The sequence below is a fragment of the Microsporum canis genome, genomic scaffold, assembly GCF_000151145.1.
Source record: "Microsporum canis CBS 113480 supercont1.5 genomic scaffold, whole genome shotgun sequence".
NCBI lineage: Eukaryota > Fungi > Ascomycota > Eurotiomycetes > Onygenales > Arthrodermataceae > Microsporum > Microsporum canis.
The window spans coordinates 554,561-575,029 of record NW_003299165.1 but is presented as its reverse complement, the minus strand read 5'-3'; the positions used below and the strand labels follow the sequence as shown (position 1 = coordinate 575,029).

Here is a 20,469-nt window from a genome sequence, read left to right as displayed (position 1 = left end):
TTGTGAATTTCTCTGAAAACTATCATGTTGAATTGAATGCTTCCTCCTTCTTAAAGTAGAAGGGATAGCCTGAAGGAACGAACGGAGGAGGCACCTGTGCTGACTTGTATATCGGAGTACACTGGTTCCAGATCCTCCTAGAAGATCTAAAGAACGATCAATCTAGACATGCCCTAGGAAGATACACAAACATGGTGCGGGCGGTCAGGAGCTACCGCTACTTTATAGTGGGTTTCTCTCGTGGCTATGGGACTTTGACCATCTAGGCGGGATTGCATTGGAGTAGTTTAGGATCTAATGAAGAGAGCCTTTAATTCATGTTAATAATGACTACTTTATCCACCAATGAAAGAATATAGCAAAGACTGGAGAAATCACTGTCCCCAGCGAGATTACTACTGGTAAGACTCAGCAACTCACCAGGAACAAGTTCTAGACAAGTCGTTCTTATCTGGGGCTCCAATGCCTGGCCCCTACCGGTATGGGTGTGGGCATATTAAGGGAATTTTCCAAGGAGCTTAGACTTATAGTGTGCTGATAATTCAGATACATAGAAGCCTGGCTAAGTACGAGGTACATTATCACTCTTGTCGTAGTTGTAACTGTAGTATTTCTAGAATGCAACCCCCAGTATAGATAGAAAGGAGACGATCTGAGCAGGCGAATGTAAGTCCGGACTACAAGACGACCTCATTGGGTCTTCAGAGATGGGCAAACACCAATTCTCAGTGGGAAAAGTGTTCTCGTTTCGTCTTGCCTGCTATGTGATATCTCAATGGCTGATGGATAAACAAAAACACATGAAGGGGGCAAATAGGGAGTAAAAAAAGAAAGAGGAAAGCAAATAGCAACCACCCGATACCAAACCACCGATCCGATTCCCGTATCTTCCTCCCAATGAGAATGATATGATGCTAGTTCCCCATTTGCCATTGCAATACGTGCGTCAAAAGAAATCAAAGAAAAGGAAAGACAAATGTGGTATACTGTGCTGTGCATGCTGTGCTGAGAGGATTAAACCGACGACCAGAGTGACAAAAGAACCGGCTACATGATGTGAATAGAAACCCGAATCAAAAAGGCCCAAACATGGAAATAAAGGAGGAGAAAACAGAGAAGGTAGGAAAGCAGGGGTGTCGTAGATAGAGAACCCAGTGCTGCGGCCAGATGCATCGGCGTCGACACCTTGATACCGTATAGGCCAGTATCGAATATTTCGTGTATAGATCGCAGAAGGTGAACGCAAGGAAGGTTGTCGTCGATGTCAAGGTGGGTCGGGGAAACGTTAGTCCAGCTAAGGCCATCCCCCCATAGCCGCCGCACTGGGTCGAGAGCAAAAAACTTTAACGCAACATCTTCAATTCCAACATTCAGCCGGCGCATCGCGGAAATGACAAAGAAAGGAGACAGTACCGAACGCCGATGGGTCATGATCGAGAATTCATTCTGGTATTAAAATGGGGATAAGTGCAAGAAGGGAGATGGGAAAGTAAAAAAAAAGGAATAGCTTGTCGCCGGCTCAGGAAGCGGTAAGTGACAAAGACGCGAAGAATGAATGGGGTATTGGGATGTGTTTCAATTTCATGTCTCAAAATCAAATGCTGAATTAAAAGGAAAGGAATAGGCAGGCTGAATCAGATATCAATCTGATGGTGGAAAGCAAGTCAAGTTTCGTTATTTCGTTTGTCGTCGTCCAGGTCAGGTCTAGATGTACTGGAGGAAATGCTCCTCCGCCAACCATCCGACTCTCTCGTATGCGGTCCATAACTTGCTCGCCTTGTTGACGTCGATCTTACACGCCTGCTGAGCGTCCGTTTTGCGGAACTCTTTGCCTGCTCGCAATGCGTTGACTCTTGCCTCGAAGATGCGGCGCTTACTAGCGAGGTAGCTAGCACAAGAGAGGCGTAAGGTGGAAGCAAGGCTAATCTCTGCAGGGTCAAGGGCATTTCGGTCTGGGTCAGCTGAGAGATCGAGCAATTGGCCCTTCCAGTCGGCCTTGAGGCCCTTGGTATTGCCGCGGAGGGTCTCAATGGGTGGACAGAAATTAGGAAGCAAGCGGTAGTCTGTCTCGTCACGGTTTGCACCGATTACACGGGTTGGCTTGGGCAACTGGTCGAACGACTCTCCTGGCTTTGACTTTGGCGTCGACTTGGGGGTGCGTCTAGCCCGTGATGGACGAGCAGGCCGGGATACCTCGTTGGAGGAAGGAGACGAGCTGCTGGGCCTGCGTTTTGACTGTGGAGCAGGAGCCAAGGTCTTGAGTTTGCTGGTCGACGACGGCACGATGGGTCGATACTGCTTCATCATGGACATCTGGCGGTCCAAGCGTGCTCGTTCATCTCTGGCATACGCGGCTGGGTTTGCATTGTACTGTGTGGTGACCCAGGACCAGAAGTAGAGATACTCATGACGGCTTGGCGGTTGGATCTTCTCCGGCAGCTGGAGTTTGTATGAGTTGGTGGCGATGTGTTCGTCAATGCCAGCGACAGTGGCCTCGTCAGAGCTGAAGAGTGGCTCGTCGTTCGGGATGGCGGTAGAACTCTCATCAGAGCGAGGGAAGAGGACGGGATCCCGGCTGTTGCTGACCGTGCCACCCTCTCTATCGACCGGCTCGTCGTCGCCGGTACGCTGTTTCTTGTTCTCGACGTATGGTGTGACGGGTGGCGATGGCAGATCCATCATCTCTGACTGCTTTCTTTTGCGATCTTCCGAGATTGGGGGTAGTTTGTTTTCTCTTTCGAAGGAGGACTGCTGTGACACGCAGGGCGAGAGGGTTCGGTTAAAGGAATCGTGGGGCTTTGGCTCTGGAGGAGACATCAGGCTGGCGACGGGTGGTAAGCGATTCATGGTGTGCACGCCCTTGTTCCGCATGCGTCAATGGCCGTCCTTGATCGATTTGCCTGAGAGATAAGAAGAGGTCTTGTTGTTGCGTTGAAAGTGGTAGATGCCGCTGTTGAAATTACGCCGCGGACGATGATGAATGTTTGATGGAATGGATCGAGAGGGAGAGGCGCAAGTTGAAGGATAAATACAATTATATACCCAACGGCCAGATGGACGGCTCGACCCAAGGGCAGGTGGAAGTCAATGGAATATTTGGCTTGGCAAGTGACGGAAGGCGAGGATTTGTCAGACAGCGCTAGTCCGCTTTCGGGCGGGTCTCGTGTGGCCGTGGCGAAGGCGTTACGGGGATAACGTAAGTCCGAAGGCTGCAGCGAAAAGATAAGGCGCGGCTTTATGTCGAGAAGGGCCGGAAGAGAAGTATTATGAAGAAGGGAGGAAGAGGGAAGCAAACGGTGAAGGAAGACGGAGACTTTATAAGCTGGTATCGACCCAGCAAGTGACCAGTGACTGGTGACCTTTTCTTTTGACCTTCTTGGGGCGGGGAGAGCAGGCGAAGCCGTGGAATTTCTGTTGCTTTTTGGTATTTGCAAAAAATTACGGGCGCTGTATTTGCAATACGGCTTGCTTAGCCTCCTTTTTCTTTTTGAGCTTAGCGAACAGCTTCTGCTTAATTCTTCTTCTTGTTCCTTCTCCCCAACACAAGGTGCGCTTCTTTGGTCGTTCGCCGTTTGAAGAGGGACTTTTTGTTTGCTCGCGGGAGATGGTTTTTTTGTCGTTGGGTCGATGAGTTTGTAAGTTTGATCAGGCAGCGGCTGTTATCGATAGCGCGTAGCCTTAAGACCATAGGTGAGTGGACGAAGAGAGGAGTGAGAGAGAGAAGAGAGAAGAGAGAAGAGAGAGAGAGAGAGAGAGAGAGAGAATCAATAAGAAAAAGAAGAGGAAGGAAGAAAGAATATATATAACCAGTGGAAATGTTCCTTTATGCCTGGTTCTCCTCTTTGATCGGACCATGGATTCGCTCAGCCGTTCCCTGATAAATATCTAACTAGCAACTGCCCCTTCACACCTGGTTGATGTGCTCTGCGCCTTAGTCGAGTGAGTTACCACCACGACGGTCCCAGGCGGCTAAATCACCTTCATCACCGACCTCTCACTGGCCCATCAGTTGAGACCAACAAGTCTAACACTGCCTAAAAAAGGCGTAAGAAGAAAAAAGAAAAGAGAAAACCCTCCCCCCAGACGGAACGCCATACTCCGGCCGTACCAGAGATAACATATGTATACGTTCTGCCCTATGTAACGCAAAATAGACCCATTAATACGTAACTAAAGGGGGCGCCAGGCTGCCGTCAGTTCGCTAGTTCAGTTCTCACTGGGTGAATCAGTCTGGGGGAATGTGTTGTGGTCTGATTGATCAATTGAGTCAGCCAACCCATTGACTGGCCATTGACTTCTTTTTACCCCATTGACTCTGACTGCCCATTGACTGCCTTACAAAAAAAACAACATTGTCTCTCTCTTTGTGCTGGCGAGTAAATAAGGGTGAAGCGAGAAAGCAGAGTAACAACGCCCACCCCTTAAGACTCTAAAAAAGAACGCCCCCTGTCAATGTCTTATTGTCCCGTTTGGTCGACCCACATCCGCCTTTCTTTATTTTTTTTGCTTCAGCTGGGAGCCTTGGGAGGGAGAGGAGAGCCTAGATGGGAATGCGGCTGACTGGGGTGTGTGTAAATGCATCAGCCTGGCCCTTCTGTATCATCATTCTATTATTATTTCCACAGCCCTCACCACCGTGCCTGTCCTACTCGATAATTAGCAATTGATCCAGGCAGCCATTATGTACGTACATAGCAAGTCAATTGATGGGGTTCCCGTCTTGGTCTCCTTTCGCTCTCTCTCTCGACTCTCCATCCTTCTTAACCCATGTAAGTCACAAGCCGGCCGGTGGAGAATGGCAGATGATAAGCGAATTAACTTTTGTTCTTATCGGTCAGGACATCATCTTTAAGATGGGTAACTCTGCGCATCTGTTAATATCCATCCTCTAGGCCCCCCCCCCTTGACCTGGTGTATGTAGACGGTGAAGAGGAGGCAACTCCATAATACGTGTGTAAGGGGGACAACTGTGGATGTCGATACTCCGTTAGTGACCTGACTGATGCCCAACGAAAGGTCTTCCTCAATTGACTAATCGCCGTAGCTGACACACGTCTCTGGCACATCTTCTCTTCAGCTTCGCCTTTCCAACGTTCCTTATCTTCTCGCTATCATGACCCGACCGTGTGATGCCGCCTTCTCGTCTCGAGCGCCCTTCGGAACTGTCATCTCGTCGCCATTATTGGTCAGTCTTCCTCTTGGGGGTGGGAGGCACAGCGAGAGGACCAGAGTTTCCATGCATGCATGCGCCCGCCCCGCCGCGAACATGTACAAACACATCTCATCTCTCCCTTTTTCTTTTTTTTCCCGCTCTCTCGTTTCTTTTTCATCATCTCATCGTCCTCTTCTCCTCCTCCTTCTTCTTCCTCCTCCCAACTCTTCTTCTTCTTTCCCCTGCAAATCGCGGCCTCCTGCCAGGTCGAACCTTGGAAACGCGCGTATCGTTACCGGTAATGTAAAATACAGCGCCACGTGACTCATCCAGTATCCACGGACTTTTTTCAAACAAGCCAACGACGTCATGGACTTTTTCTTCCAAGGACATGAAGAGCAAGCAAGGCAGGATACGGCAACTTAGCCATGATGAAGCAGACGCGCCGGAGGGTCGGAGCATCTCTCTGTCTGTCTGTCTCTATCTTCTTGTTTGGCTTGTTTCCCCAGCATGGCCCGAGTTACAGGTTGAGTTTTGCGGGGTGCGTCCAAAAAACAAAAAAAAAAGGAGCGGTCCATCCCTAGTGCTTGCTCGCCCCCCCTGAAAATAAAAAGATGTCAGCTTAGTTACCTTATTTTGTTTTTTCTTTTGGGCTGGTTATCGATAAGGGGGAGACATCTTATCGATAACTACATCTACGATCAGCGACCAGCTCGGCTTTTGCTACGACTGCCTCTACAGTTTATACCACGATGCACAGCTAAGCGTGCAGAGGTGTGACTGAGGACTGAATAATCAGCATACATGGTACTCCTTCTAATCAGCTTAGAAGGCCAGAGTCCGGCTCATGATGAATAACAGCAAGACATCAGCTCGTCTTCAGAGCGATATAAAGCGATTCCTTTCTTCACATTGTCTTTGAAGCTCTATATCACTATCAGCAGAGAAAGAAGACGAAGACACGGTTCACGATGCATTTTTTAGCTCTTGCACTATTGTCCATGGCCGCAGTCGGGTTGGCAAGGCCCAACCCACAGATCTTTGATGAGGTTGCATCGAATAAGAACATTGTACGGTTATCTTCTAGGCTCCGGGTGTGGAAGACTACTCACACGCCCATCTCTATAGCCATCGCTTGCCACCGTGTACACCGGCCCTGGCAACTGTTCGACTGACAGCTCTCATTTTTCGGTCCCGTTTGGTGACTTTGGCCCTGGGTGTACGTCTTTTTTGACCAAGGCAGGCGGTAATCACAAGTGAGTATATAATAAGTACTGTTGTACACACACAGGCTCCCATGCTAATGAGAGGCGTCAGCAAATCTATCTCCACGAGCATCGACCTGACATGCGTTACTTTCAAGTACGCTCCCCCCTACTCTCTCATTATATCATGGACTAACACGCCAAAGGGACGGAAACTGCTTAAATGAAATTGAAACACTCGTCATGAAGCCTACTGAGTGCCATAACTTCTCACCAGTTGTTGGGTCTTTCAAGTGCTTCATGGGGGAACAGACGTCCATGTATCCTTAGCAAATATCGTATTTACTAGCGGTATCAGTAATCTCTTTTCTTTTGCCGTTCTTATTCTTAACATACCACGCTATATCCATATACGATCAATATCATCTGTGCATCTCCCATGATAAAAATAGAGCCGTGATACATAACAGACTCCCACGTTTGTCCTCTGCTTCTTTAAACCAAGCAAGGAGATACAGAGCTTGTACTCTATACCAACGCTAAACTACAGTGCAAGGATCTATGATCTACGAACCAGCGGTGCAGCCAAGGGGACCGCGGGGGCTGTACTGAACCCCCAACTGGTACTCCCGACATAGTAAAAGGCCTCGAGCCCAGTCCGTATATACTCCGCCCTTCTGTCTCTACCATCTCAGCCTTCCGCATAGACATCTCTACATAACATGGCCTATAGTAATCCACCTGAATAACCCCTTCACATGCCTACATAACACCGATACCATTGACTAATCACATGAACCGGTACAACAATATGCATACCTTGTTCCTGATCCAAGAATCCATAAATTCCAGTTTCCTCACGTCTTACAACCAAGCCAAAAAAGCAAATATATGCCTATATTCCTTATTCCCCTCTCTCCTCCTCCCCTCCATCGCCCGTCCTCCAGCCAATAATGGCAGCCTGGAGGACCGCTCGTTCGCTACTCGCTGTCTCGTGAAAGAGTCAGGCGCTAGCTGATCCCCCCTCCCCTTTCGTCTTTGCCCTTGCGCTCCTTAATTCGGACTCGTCCGCCCGGGAAGACTCCGCGTGGACGGTCACTCTCTCGATAACACGACGTACGACGGCATGCGAGCGCGGATGACCAGAGCGATGGTGAACTCGTCTCTTGCACACTAGCAACAACTAATGCGGCAATAGGCATGGATGGTGGCGTATCCAGTCGCATCACGCATCCACGCTCGAACCCAGAACCATCCCCCGGTCATCTCGTTTCTCCGTTTGTATTGGCCCCCTCCCATCGATACAAGGTGTTTTGCAAAAAAGAAGGGGAGGAGAGAACACTTGATGACGCCGTAAATAACTCTATCACTCATCCTGAGTCACGGCCCCATGCCTCGAGCGACGTAGAAGGTCGACGTCTTTTTCTCCATAATCAACTTAATTCGGTTGGAATTGTTTGATGCTGCCTAATATGAGTAACAAGTTAATATACTTGCAAAAGGAGGAGCTTGTTTCGTCCGGTATTACCGGGAGCGAGCGAATGATGTGCAAGTTGCAGACGTCATCACGCATTATCAACGTACGACGGAAGTATTTTTGGATCCTCAAGGAGGTATTAATATTAGTTAATTGTTTTTTTGATATCGATGTTTGATGCTTGTTAGAGAACTTCTCGGGGGTAAGGGAGGGGGGATAGAGGATGCCTGCAGCGACTTGCGGTCTTTTTGTATTTATTTTTATTTTTCTTTGCTCCAACAAGGTCATTCTCAGTTCCATTGCATTCGGGATTCAATTCAATCAATTGAAGGGAAAAAAAACAAACCGCTGCCTACGAACAAGATTTGTCATCCGGATGGAATGGTCTGTCCGATGGAGACGATTGGGCCTCCGAAATTTTGGGCGTTGGCAAGGGGGATTTGAAATGAACAAGTGGCGCATCTTCAAGGCAGACACGATCTCGAACTTGATACAAAATTTCTCAGGCTGGGCCAGGGTGTATCTTGCCCCCCGTTTCCCTGAGTCAATGCTGATTGAGAAAAGTCAATGCTGGTAAGGTGATAATATACAGATTCCATTGAATAATTTGGAAGCCAAACTGGGACAGCGCTGGGCGAGTGGGGAACATATATTTCAAAAGTATTGTTACATGGTGATAAAAATAAACAGAAGATGGGCCCATTAACAGTGTCGACCATCCTGAAATGGCCATGCCTCATGATAGTCCAATTGCGGTTCGGACTTGCTTCATCGTAATCTCTGCGTTGGCTGACGCTTCTTCTGCTCCCTTCCGAGCCACCATGCCCAAGTAGCTCTCCTTATCCGATGACCCGGACAACGTCACCTTTGCATCTTCCTCCATGATTTCGACATACCGTTCTCTAATCGAGCTTAACATCTCAATAAGCTTGGCAGCGAGATCCTGCTTGAATGCCTTGAAGCTAGTTGACTCATATTCCAATGCAATCTCGGACGGGGTTCGTCCTGAGCCTGATGGTCCAGCTTTGATGGCTTCAGCATGACTGAACATTTCCAGCAGATTAGAAACTCCCGGTCTCTTCTCCGGATCGTACGTGATGGACGAGCCAGGGTCAGTGAGCGCGAGTCGAATTTTATGATGAATCTCTATCGGTGTATCGGTAACCAAGATTCTGGACCTATTGTCGACGTCGGATTTCGACATCTTCTTCTTCGGGTTCTTTAGTGACATTACTCGTTTGGCAGGAGCTAGATACTCTTAGGTTAATATATACAATATACATCGTAGTCACCCCAAGCAAAACTCACAGATCATTGCCTCCGGGACAGTAAGTACAGGCCCGTGGAGGTGGTTGAAGCCGTTGGCTACTTCACGCGCAAATTCAATATGCTGCTTCTGGTCTTCTCCCACCGGTATGTAATTTGCCCTAATCGCCCTTCATGGTCAAATACGTCCTATGACAATTTGGTATACCACGAAACGAACCTGTGAACGAGGACATCGGCTGCTTGTAGAACTGGGTATGAAAAGAGGCCTAGTTTTAAACGATCGCGCGCAGCAATATCAAATTTGGCGTTTTCAGGGAGGTGAAGTTTACTCTACTCATCCAAAGGGTTAGCTTAGCTGGGTCTCGATTTCTAATCCCATTGAGAGCCTGGGATATGTTTTCATACCTTCCATTGTGTCATCCGGGATAAATATCCCATTGATGAGTTTGCGCTTAAAATCCACATCAGCTCTGAATGCGCCGGCACCTATATTCCCTCGGAATCAATTTTATTCTCAGCAAGCCTATTCTGACAAAAAACTGTCTTCAGACTTTAAAAGCCGAATGCATAACGAACATCAGATTGATAGAATAATGTAGCTCTCTCCGGCTTAATCCCTATTGCTAAAAGCACAGCAAGAGATTCTTTCCGCCATTGTCGCAATTCTGCCGCATCTTTCGGTAATGTGAGGGCGTGTAGGTCGACAATCGAATAAATCAGTTTCGTATCTGGCGAGGAGGTGTTTTGTAGGTCTACCCAAGCACGTAGTGCTCCCAGGTAGTTACCGAGATGCGGAATACCAGTGGGCTGGATACCGGAGAAGACGATGGTATCCTTTGACTGTGCCGATTCTGGCGTTGTGGAGCTGTACCGAAGCCATTGGGGGTTGAAATTAGTGCGCCTCGAGCGAGTAGATGATATATAGTGTCTGTAGCATCTCAAAAGAGATTTCTGGGGAGCTGAGGTGGACATTCTGAAGTCTTGTCGTCGGTTTTTAATATTTGAAGCGTTGAAGCTTTGGAAGAGCTTCAATTGTCACGTGGTAAGTAACTAGTCAGGCACGACCTGGCACTTGATATTTGATAAATGAGTAGATAGTTGATAGATGAATAGTTATGTCATTGGGAGACTTGTACTTTATTTCCATAGTTGGAGGTTGTGACTCTGAGATAACGAGTGGGAAAATGACAGAAAATGACAGAAAATGACCAAGAAAGACAGTTTGATAAGTATACAGGTCCTGATAAATGATCTAAAAACAGCCAGCAATAAACACGGCAAACCATCCTATATCGAGTGTCATATGTTACAGATTAATAGGCAGTAAAGGAAGAAATAAAAGTGCAGTATATACGTGTCACCCCTTTCGTACCTCCGTGAGCGGTGCGGCGGTCCTTGTCTGTGTTTCTCTTTCCAGCATGCTAGCAATAGACTCTGGGAATTCAACGCCCTTCTTTGCTCCAAATTGCGCAAGTTCCGCATCAAGAGCCTTCTCGAGACTTGCAGCGGCCTCGTCCATCTCTTTTCCAACATCTGTAACATAGTATTAGCATTAAACCAAACCCTAACAAGGAATATAAGGATGAATGACATACCTAAGGAGGTATGCTCAAACACATTTGCCTTCATACCCACGCCATGGAAGGCGTGCTTCCTCAAGAAGGCCAGCCATGCCTGAACACTCTCTGGGTGACCGTCCTGGAGCTGTATCAGCCGTCGACATGTTATACGTTCAAAGTTCTCCTTGCTCTTCTTGTGGACAAAGGGGCTTCGTATGACCGTCCATCGTTCAACTATACGTGGTAATGGTACAGGGCCGCTTGCAGGAATATTAAGGTAATAAGCGGCGCGGAGTGCGAAGTCTGCGAAGAATTCAACATGGCGTGCACTGTAAGAACGGAGCTGCAGGTTGCAAACTGGTAGACCGTATTCTGGTTTTCGCTTAAGGGGTTTCATGTACGCTGCCTGAACTGCTTTGGGCAGGCGGAATTTGGACTTGTAGACTTCTAGTCGGTCGTCCCTGGAAAATGATGATGGCTGGGTCAGCAAGACCCAGACCTGCCGGAAGAATGCGCAGCTGCTGGCGGCATATCCTTGGAAGTCAGAACAACCGGGCTTACCATTCTTTTGGATCAGAGGCTGGTTCAGGTTCGGTGAAAACTTCTCGCCTATTTGCATTTTGCTGGTTAGAACATACCTGATGCTGATATAGGGCGCCGGGGATAGCAAGCTTACTTTATTTCGGGAGTTCCGGACTGTGATCCCGCATTGTTCTTCTGTATAGCTGATAGGAATTCTGGAGGTATGTCGGATGAGGATGTTGAGAGCGGACGGAAGAGATTGGTGACCTGCTTGAATACCGCAATCAGCCATTGAACCGCCCCGATCACTTTGTAGAGGATAAAACCTACCTTAACTCGCTTTGTGGCCCCTAGCACAGAGCGGAAAGAGGACGGCGAGAACATCATAGGCGTGATGGCTGCTTGTTTACTGTTATTTGGTTGCGCTTCGCTGCGTCCATCGACTTTCTTTGCTTAATGATTTTTCCTACGCAAAGAAACCGTGAATATTACATAATCAACCAGGACTTTCAGCCAATGAGAGTGAAGTTCTACCTGAACTACTTCGACTTGCGGGGAGCCGTTAAAAGTCGTTTCACGTTGAGATAAAATATAAAAAAACCTGTTTGCCCTTCGTTGGAAGAAGAAAAAGCCCGTCTTGCTCCTTTTTTTCTTAATTCGGAGACTCACGCTCTGTTCGGAGTCTATAGAACGACCAGTGTTTCTGAGCATAAGACTAGTTAGGCCTTGGGAACAAAAAATATAATAATGGCGGAGGCATCTGCTTTTGAACAGGCACAGGCTGCTGTAACATACCTCAGGCCTCAGCTGCCAGAGACTCTCCAGAGACCTCGAATTGCTATTATCTGTGGTTCTGGTCTAGGTGGCCTCGCAAGTACCATAGATCCTAAGACAAAGTGCGAATTTGACTATGGCTTGATCCCAAATTTCCCTACGTCTACAGGTATGTAATAACTGTGTCCCTTTGTGCGCTCCCCCATCTAGACATCCTGATCTCAAACGATATGATATACTATCTAGTTCCGGGACACTTGGGAAAACTTGTCTTTGGACTATTAGGATCTAACGTCCCGGCTGTGTTGATGGTTGGGAGAGCTCAGTAAGTTCTATAACCTCTGATCATATGCCTAGGTTGGGGCATATTCGAGAGGATCAAGATGTTGACGAGTACCAGCTTCTACGAGGGCCATTCTATGCAAAAGGTCACGCTGCCAGTACGGATATTTAAGCTCCTTGAAGTCGAGACGGTGGTTGGTAAGAACATATATAAGCTCAGAAGGTAACATTATACATTGACTATTCGGGCTAACTGTGGAATGGCAGTAACAAATGCGTGTGGAGGGCTGAACCCTGATTATGCAGTGGGAGACGTAGTCATACTCAACGATGTGTGTCTCTTCCAGCCTCAGACAAGTTTGGAATATCTTACTAAAAATGTCTCCATTGCAGCATTTATTCCTTGCTGGAGTTTCAGGGGCACACCCCCTGCGTGGACCAAATGCTGAAGAGTTCGGAACCCGTTTCCCGCCACTGTCCGATGCATATGATTTAGAACTGCGCCGAACAGCACATCGGGCCTGGAAGAAGGTTGTGCCCGCAGAGTCAAAGCGACGCATCCATGAAGGAGTATATGCATACTGTTCTGGCCCAAGGTGAGGCTACCGATATCACGTGTCTGTACCTAGAAGCAGAGGGCTAACCGAATTTGAATCTTGCAGCTTTGAGACTCGAGCCGAGTGTCGGATGCTGAGAATGTTGGGTGCTGATACGGTTGGTATGTCAACGGTACCGGAAATCATCGTGGCACGGCACTGTGGGATGAAGGTGCTCGCCCTGGGCTTGGTTACAAATAACTGTGTCTTGTCACCAGCGCCTCGTGGTGATGACCGTCTCCTTCAAAAATCGACGGTAGAAGAGCTCAACGTTATTGTTGATGAAGGCAAGGCCAACCATGAGGAAGTGCTGGAAGCTGGCCGAAAAGCTGCGTCAGACATGCAGGTACGCAGCACTACAACCATCCCACTAAGCAGGCCCAATGACATGTTAGCTAACCTTGTTGCCCAATCCTGTAGAAACTTGTCTCGCAGGCCGTTGAGGACATGTTCGCTCAATGATCGGCGAGCCCAAAGTCCTGGCGTTGTGAACCAGGCTGCGGTCACAGCCATGAAATAAAAGTCTTAGATAGACAATGGAATGCAACGACTTCATTTCATTGGCCTGGCTCGCTTGGCCTTTAGCTTTTTGTAATATGCCTTCTTCCCACTGGTCTTGGCTTCCTGAATTTCGGCATATTTGCGCTTGAAGCGGCCGCTCTCCTTCTCTGCAGCCATGACTTCTTCTGCAAAGTTCCTTTTACGATCCTTCTTTGTGATTCGCGCACTGAAGAACTCTGTGGGCCCTTCGATGATGGTACCAACCTGAGAGAACTCGGGTATTTTCGCCTTACCGTTCTCCTTCTTGTAGTGGCGGTGAGGATCAAGCACAGATCTCATGCGAAGTATCTGAAGGTCCCGCTTTAACTCAGGCGTGACTACAGTTTTGGGCAGATTGAACCACTTTGGCCCTGAGTTTGGTTTTTCCTTATTCTGTGCAACGGCTCGTTAGCATGGTATCCAGCAAGTGTTGTCGAGATTGTAAACAGTTGTAAGTTATCGAGCGGTATGTTCAGAGTAACTATGATTAAAGGAAGCTTTCATGGGAGCAGCATAGCCCAAGACGGACTACTAAACCTGCATCAAGAGCTCATGGCTTGGGATAATTTTTCCTCATAACGAGCTCGGGAGGGAATGATAGAAGGAGAAGCTGAAAGCTTACCTTGACCAACGGCTGTTCCACTGTGTGGATAGTCTCAGCAAGCTTCTTTGTTGACTCGGGGACCAATTTGGATTTATCGATAACAGCAATGCTATTAGACTGCTGAACATACGGCTGGATTGATTGCGTATGGTTTAGATTCGGAATTCTGCGGGATATATTAGTATATAAAACGTTGCATCATAACATATCAAACGAGTACACACCTCGGCCGTGATGCGGAGTCATCGACCTCTCCGGTAGCGAGGGAGATGACTCCATCGTCATAGTCCTTTTTGCCTGAGCTGTGAGAAACCTTCTTCAACCTTGTTTCAGCTTCTAGCAACAGACTCTGGATCTGTTCTTCGGACAGCTCCTCCTCGTCCTTTTCCTCCTTCGACGCCGGATTCATGATCACCACTTCAACAGCCATTATCAACCGTCCTTTTGCAGCTCAGAGAAAGTCTCATATAGCTCAGCGGGCCATCCCTTTCTCTTTACCACCCCTTTTCTTATGAGCAAAAGAGAGCTTTTTTCCTTCTGTTGATATTATGAAGAAGAAAAAAAAGGGAAATTTTTTTCTTGCGCGAGTAAAGTTAAATAAGAGAAAGTCACGTGATAAATTCATATAATTACCCGATTAGGAAGAAATCAACTTCATTTTCTCTTTTTCTTCTTTTCTTCGTGCTTTTGTTCATTTTTCTTCTGTTAAGACGAATACGCCCCGTGGCAGACATACACGGAGTATATTCGTGGTTCTGCTGTTATCGATGAATGTGCCGTGAACGACCAAAGCGACCACACCATCTGATCGCCTGGCTGCATGCAGGTCCTTTTTTGCGCCCAACTGTCCCAATAACAACGCATGGAGCCCCAGGGGGACCCGAAGAACGACCGAACGTCGAATACACGCGACGCAGCACACGATTGGAGATAGCCTCAAGAAGGGCCCTTGGGAAGTCTAGCAACGCTTCGTTGGTGCTTCATTGGCGCCCAATCTTGGGCGGATAGGGCTGCCAAGGGGGCCGACAACGCATCCGATTCGAGGACCAGTGGTGTCGCCGGAGACTGTTTTCCAATCCTTGACAAGGCCTGCAATCCATGATTGGGGCTCTGGGACGTGTTGTTTTGAGAGATGTTGTTCGCTATGTAGAGATCTAATCTGTAGATGTCATCGAGTGCTCATCTCCCTGTTACACCGAGAAGCAGGTACCTGCGAGAAATACACGTAAAGCATTCTCTATACTTATTATTTATGATACTGTATAGTCATATAATGCTGTTTTTTTTCCCTGTCACTGCGTAGATAGGTAGCATCTTGGGCTCAGCTTTTTTTTATTAAGCTAACTACCCTAAAAAACAAGTCGAGCTTTCTCACGGAGTGACTTACTCTTCTTCTCTTCTTCCCCCTAAAAAAATAAAAAAAACTAACCCTTGCATCTCGACAGAAGAAAAGAAAACAATATCTCAGCTCAAGGCGCACTTGACGTCTTCCCTTCCTCCCTTCCGCCTCTATATAACACTATATATCTAGCTCGAAGGCGCAGCCTCCCGTCTCTTTTCCTTCCCTCTCTCCCCACCCAACACGGTAACACCCTCTTCCCTCTCTCCTCGAGGTCGCGAGCTTTCACCGCCACTCGATCAAGTCTTCCTCAATCCCAATCTGAGCCCCTTCTCCTCTCCAGACTGTTGAGGCCGTCGTCTTCCCTTTAGACAAAAAGCAGGGAAGTCGAAGAAGCAGAAGAAGTGCACCCTCTTTCAACAGGATATACACAACGGAGAAACGACTTACATATGGAGCAACAAAACCAGGCTGCAGGCCAGCCATCGCAATCTGCTCGTCAGAACCTCATGCACCATCAACCAGCGTCATCACAGCCGCAGCAGACACAGCAATCGCAGCCGATATATGACACTCGGAATGGAGGACACTATGGTTAGTTTCACTGCTTCTTTGTTATACCAGTACCGGGGAGATACTAATGTCATGACTTCTCTAGGCGCAAGCGCAGCGGTATGTTAAGAATGAATATCTCCCGACATTCTACCCCCCCACGTACACACGTTTTGATCAGCAGCACTCCATCGAAGTTGCTTTTCTGTGCTTGATATATATATGAGAGCTTGGGCACTAATTGGCTATTGATGGGATCAGCTCTCTGCACAAGGATACGCGCCTGTTCCAGAGCTATATGCAGGTACATGGGCAAATGTAGGAAGTCGCATAGGTGCCCCATCTGTCTGGAAGTGCGCTAACCGTTCAATCATGGGGAACAGGTCAATCAAGGCCTCCAGGGCTCTGCGCGTGATATCTTGACTACATACTGGCAACATACCATCAACCACCTCGAGTCCGATAACCACGACTACAAGATCCACCAACTACCTCTAGCACGCATCAAGAAAGTAATGAAAGCCGACCCGGAAGTGAAGATGATCTCAGCTGAAGCTCCCATCCTGTTCGCCAAAGGATGTGACGTATTCATAACCGAACTGACCATGCGCGCCTGGATACATGCCGAAGATAACAAACGACGTACCTTGCAACGATCAGATATTGCAGCTGCCCTGGCAAAGTCAGATATGTTTGATTTCCTGATTGATATTGTCCCAAGAGAGGAAGCTACTTCTCATACCAAACGGTCAGCTCCTCCACCAACTAGTGCTGCTCAGGCGCCAGGGCCAGGCCAGATGCCCCCTCAGCCTCCTGGTATGCCACAGCAGCATCCCATGGGCCCTCCAGAGTACAGTACTATGCAGCATCCTCTTGGACAGGAACAGGACTACAGGCAGCCTCCAATGTACGGTGGTGCAGTACAGTCTGACCCGGCATACGGGCATCCCCAACCTCAGATGTTCGGAGAGATGTATGGGTATTCTCAATTACCCCCTCAGCAGGTGAGTACCTCTTCCTTATCATCTCCCTGTTTGTATCATACCTAACAAACATCCTACCATCTAGTAATTAATTCGAGCAATCGGTTGGACCGCATATTGTCAGCCTACCCCCTCAAACTTTCTTTGAATCAATGCTCTACATACCAAGCCGGTGCAATATCAGGTAGAATCCAATGCGAATCGAAATTGAATCGCTCTGTGGGATTTACAGACAGGAAAATGGAGCTCCTGGTGGGACAAAACCTTAATTATATACGTTTTATTTTTATGACCTGTCCTTCTAGCGGAACCTCCTTCATTTTTGATACCTTTTGACACCCGTTGACTGAAGGATGGGTTGTTATTGAGTTCTGTCTCTTTTGCCAGATGCTATCATTATCATTATCACTACTTATCCCCCTCTCTTAAAAATTGGTATCAATCGTGCTTCTCCCCTTTTCAATTATTTATTTACCCTGTCCCACCCAAGGCTTATTTTTGTACAGTTTCCAACATCTCGCAAGGGGAAATTAATAGCAATGCAAGGCGGGGGCGTCTCAAGGTAGTTTCACTTTGGCAGATATATATAGTACATAATGATGTGTATATTCAAAAATGCCCTTAAATCACTCCCCGGGAGCCTGAGCCGGAGTTCAGTACTTCTTCCCAAATCGATTTGACAGGCTGAATTTACTATCTGGTTTGGTTGGGCTTTGTACCGCTCTAGAAAGCCTATGCGCAATTTATTGTAAGTATCCACTGCCTTTTTTTGTAAAGAAGTGCCACAGGAGGGGGTGTGTGCACACATACTTTTCAAGTAAGACTGGTCCATTCATCGGGTCAACACGTCCATACTTCTTATTTCTCACCGCGATATCATAATATTCATCGGTGTTCTCGGCCATCATCAACTGAACAGTTTGTTGCAGTTCGTCAAGATTTTCACGCAGGATGGGGACTTCCAGGCTGTCGACGAATTTAGATAGGTAGTCCGCATCTCTCGCCAATGCCGCTACTCCGTTGGGATTGATTACTTTGACTTCAGGGTCTAGCGGGAGGGCCTATCGTATGTGTTGGACAAGCACAAAAATGAGAATAAAAGGAGGCCCGGAGATGGTGGGAAGAGACTTACTATAACCATATTGGCGACGTGACTGAGGGCATCAAAATAGATCAGCTCCTTGATCTCTGTTGGCAAGCCCAGAAGCGTAGAGTTCATAATATTTGACAAAAATCTCGTCAACGTCTGCATATAGTTACTTGGTTCCATCTGCAACTTCGGCGCATTCCAGTCATATTCTGCTGTTTCAATGAGGTCGTCAATTTTTGAGTTGACAACTTCAAAGATACGCTTTTCGGCTGCTTTCTTGTTCATTCGGAATTTTTCTGTCGCATTAAGAGTGATAGGGCCTTCGCCAGAGTTAGGTGACCGGGCTGCTGCTAGGAGTACCTCGAGCTCCTGACAGGCGATTTCGAAATGTTCCAGGTTAATGAGAATCTGGACTATTTGGCCAAGGTATTGAGATCCCAGACGCTCCGTGAGCATTTCGCATACTATGTTGCAGAGGAGCTCATCTAGTGACTACCATTATCAACTTTTGGTAAATGCTGCATTCCAAGGAAGAAAATATGGAGAGAAGTATGGACGTACGCTTCGGACGGTTTCGTCTATAATGGCTGGATGATCAAAATTGTCACTAGAGAAGTAGTAAAACTGGTTCAAGAGATTCCTAATATCGATGCAGCATAAAGGATACATCTGTGAAAACGGTAGAACACAAGGATACCTACGTTATAGTTAGAGGCTGGGCATAATGAGACGAGATATGGGTATATCGTACGTTTGTTCTTCTCGTGGTTTCTCAGGAGTATACCAGCTAACATTCAAGACTTTGTCGTATTCCTCGTCGCTCCGGATGGGCATAGGCATGTAGTCATCCGTTTGAACAATCTAATATCGAGTGGTCAGTGGCACCTAGATATCGCAGCAAGGTGCAATATAAAATACCTCCTGGAAATCATCGCTAAATCTTTTCTTTAACAGCTCGGTATACTTTTCGAACAATGTTAAGAGGAATCTCTCGAATGGGCCGACCGAAAATGACTAGCAACAAAAGTAAAATCAGAAGGCCATAGATGATGATTGAGAGGGTCATCGGTTGCCATACATTCATTGTCTGCATAAACAGAGTAATGAGATTCTTGATCTTAAGGATATCTTCCGAGTTGTCAACGGTCGGTAGCGCCTTTGAGATCAATCCAACGGCAGTCTGAGACATTGAATCCCATAGCTCTTCGACCTATTTGAGTAGGATTCATTAGTTAATTTTCTCTCGCTCCTTCAAAGAATGTAGCTAGCATGGAACAAGGGCCACTTTACATCGACCGGAGATCTCAATTCGGGAACCCGTTTCATTGTGGCACGCTCGACCAAGGCAAATCCAGCAATTTCTTCAAGCAATGTATGGAGACTTGAACCATCTTCTTTCAATAGAGTGATTGAGGTAGGCAATAGTAAATCTTTCTGTTGTCGTCTTGTCGTCGCATACTCAACCTGGAACTTGTCCATCTGGCCCAGGGATTGGTGTATATGCATGCACTCGAGCAGTGGTGAAAAGTCAACCTGAAGGTCATCATTATAGAGTAAATCGAATTCCTCCATCTCATCTGCTACCAATTCTATAGCTGAATTGAGTTTGAACTGCGATAGGTAAGGAACCTTCGCACTCCGCTCTGCTAGCCTCTCCTTTCGCTTGTCCGTATGAAACAGTGATAGTTCCCCTAAGTACTGTGACATTTCTCGAATACGATACAGCCATGTATTCAAATCGTCCATGACAGCATCTGCAATCGCCTTCTGTGTCATTGGTACAGACCGCTGTATGACTTCTGCGATCTTATATTGTGTGACACCTCTGAGATGAACATTCTGAAGCTCATCGAGAGCCCTCAACGCGGCATAGTGATTCTTCTTAGCAAGCAGTTCATGAACCTGGTTTGCAAGACGCAGAACTTCCAAACAGTCCTGCAATGCCTTTGAAGTTTCATCTATATTCTGGCGGTGGCTGCGCGACTCGACCAGCGCTTTTTTCTGTTCTGCTAATCGTTTTGTGCTTGCGAGAATGGACTGATTGAGACCGAGGATCTCTTGGGTTAAGTTGACGGTCCCCTCACGGACTTGAAGTAGCTGGTTAACTGAGGAGACGAAGTCTTGGTGTGTCGAGTTGCATATGCTTTCAATCTTGGCCTCGCGATCATCTGCGAATTTTGTAAGGGAGTGTAGAAGCTGCGTTGTTCGGTTGCCATGGCTGTATTCGCGGATTGAAGGGATGAGTTGGTCAAGATAGTCGGTGTCCGAGGAGGATAAGACGATCTGTCGCAAGAATATTATTAATTGACTTGTTATATATGTCTTAGACAGCTTATGCAAATAACATACTTGGTTTAGAACAGAGGAGAGATCGTTCCGGTGTGGTACCGGGGCGGGCATCTTGATCAATTGATGGACGGCTGTAATAAAGGTGTAAAAAGTAACAGGTTGCGCATTCTTGACACTACGCACTGAGAAGAAATATTAGGATCGTGAGATGCTGCGCTGTATGTTTTCATCTGAGG

At 47.3% G+C, this 20,469-nt stretch overlaps 6 protein-coding genes across 6 annotated transcripts; 2 read left to right on the top strand and 4 right to left on the bottom strand.

The window, feature by feature from the left end:
- Window positions 1–1,704: 1,704 nt before the first annotated feature.
- On the bottom strand, window positions 1,705–2,847 carry MCYG_05276 (SWIRM domain-containing protein; the record flags this gene model as incomplete). The annotated part of the gene is made up of 1 exon (XM_002845361.1): window positions 1,705–2,847. The coding sequence occupies one exon, from the start codon at window positions 2,845–2,847 to the stop codon at window positions 1,705–1,707; it is 1,143 nt and encodes a 380-aa protein (XP_002845407.1).
- A 3,276-nt stretch (window positions 2,848–6,123) lies between these two features.
- Window positions 6,124–6,687, top strand: MCYG_05275 (uncharacterized protein; the record flags this gene model as incomplete). Its single annotated transcript, XM_002845360.1, has 4 exons — window positions 6,124–6,222; window positions 6,281–6,408; window positions 6,470–6,514; window positions 6,564–6,687. 4 exons carry the CDS (start codon window positions 6,124–6,126, stop codon window positions 6,685–6,687), a joined length of 396 nt encoding a protein of 131 aa, XP_002845406.1.
- A 1,883-nt stretch (window positions 6,688–8,570) lies between these two features.
- MCYG_05274 (tryptophan--tRNA ligase) lies at window positions 8,571–11,568 on the bottom strand (the record flags this gene model as incomplete). Its single annotated transcript, XM_002845359.1, has 9 exons — window positions 8,571–9,082; window positions 9,143–9,270; window positions 9,321–9,433; window positions 9,509–9,589; window positions 9,680–10,129; window positions 10,476–10,636; window positions 10,699–11,123; window positions 11,224–11,271; window positions 11,339–11,568. The coding sequence occupies 9 exons, from the start codon at window positions 11,566–11,568 to the stop codon at window positions 8,571–8,573; spliced, it is 2,148 nt and encodes a 715-aa protein (XP_002845405.1).
- Window positions 11,569–13,047: 1,479 nt separating this feature from the next.
- Window positions 13,048–14,410, bottom strand: MCYG_05273 (rRNA-processing protein FCF2; the record flags this gene model as incomplete). The annotated part of the gene is made up of 5 exons (XM_002845358.1): window positions 13,048–13,165; window positions 13,237–13,333; window positions 13,631–13,769; window positions 13,999–14,146; window positions 14,205–14,410. The coding sequence occupies 5 exons, from the start codon at window positions 14,408–14,410 to the stop codon at window positions 13,048–13,050; spliced, it is 708 nt and encodes a 235-aa protein (XP_002845404.1).
- Window positions 14,411–15,771: 1,361 nt separating this feature from the next.
- Window positions 15,772–17,002, top strand: MCYG_05272 (CCAAT-binding factor complex subunit HapE; the record flags this gene model as incomplete). Its single annotated transcript, XM_002845357.1, has 5 exons — window positions 15,772–15,913; window positions 15,978–15,991; window positions 16,133–16,189; window positions 16,255–16,875; window positions 16,979–17,002. 5 exons carry the CDS (start codon window positions 15,772–15,774, stop codon window positions 17,000–17,002), a joined length of 858 nt encoding a protein of 285 aa, XP_002845403.1.
- Window positions 17,003–17,507: 505 nt separating this feature from the next.
- Window positions 17,508–20,344, bottom strand: MCYG_05271 (rsec15; the record flags this gene model as incomplete). Its single annotated transcript, XM_002845356.1, has 9 exons — window positions 17,508–17,577; window positions 17,665–17,915; window positions 17,987–18,436; window positions 18,506–18,641; window positions 18,696–18,805; window positions 18,863–18,958; window positions 19,023–19,154; window positions 19,235–20,227; window positions 20,294–20,344. The coding sequence occupies 9 exons, from the start codon at window positions 20,342–20,344 to the stop codon at window positions 17,508–17,510; spliced, it is 2,289 nt and encodes a 762-aa protein (XP_002845402.1).
- Between the last annotated feature and the right edge of the window lie 125 nt (window positions 20,345–20,469).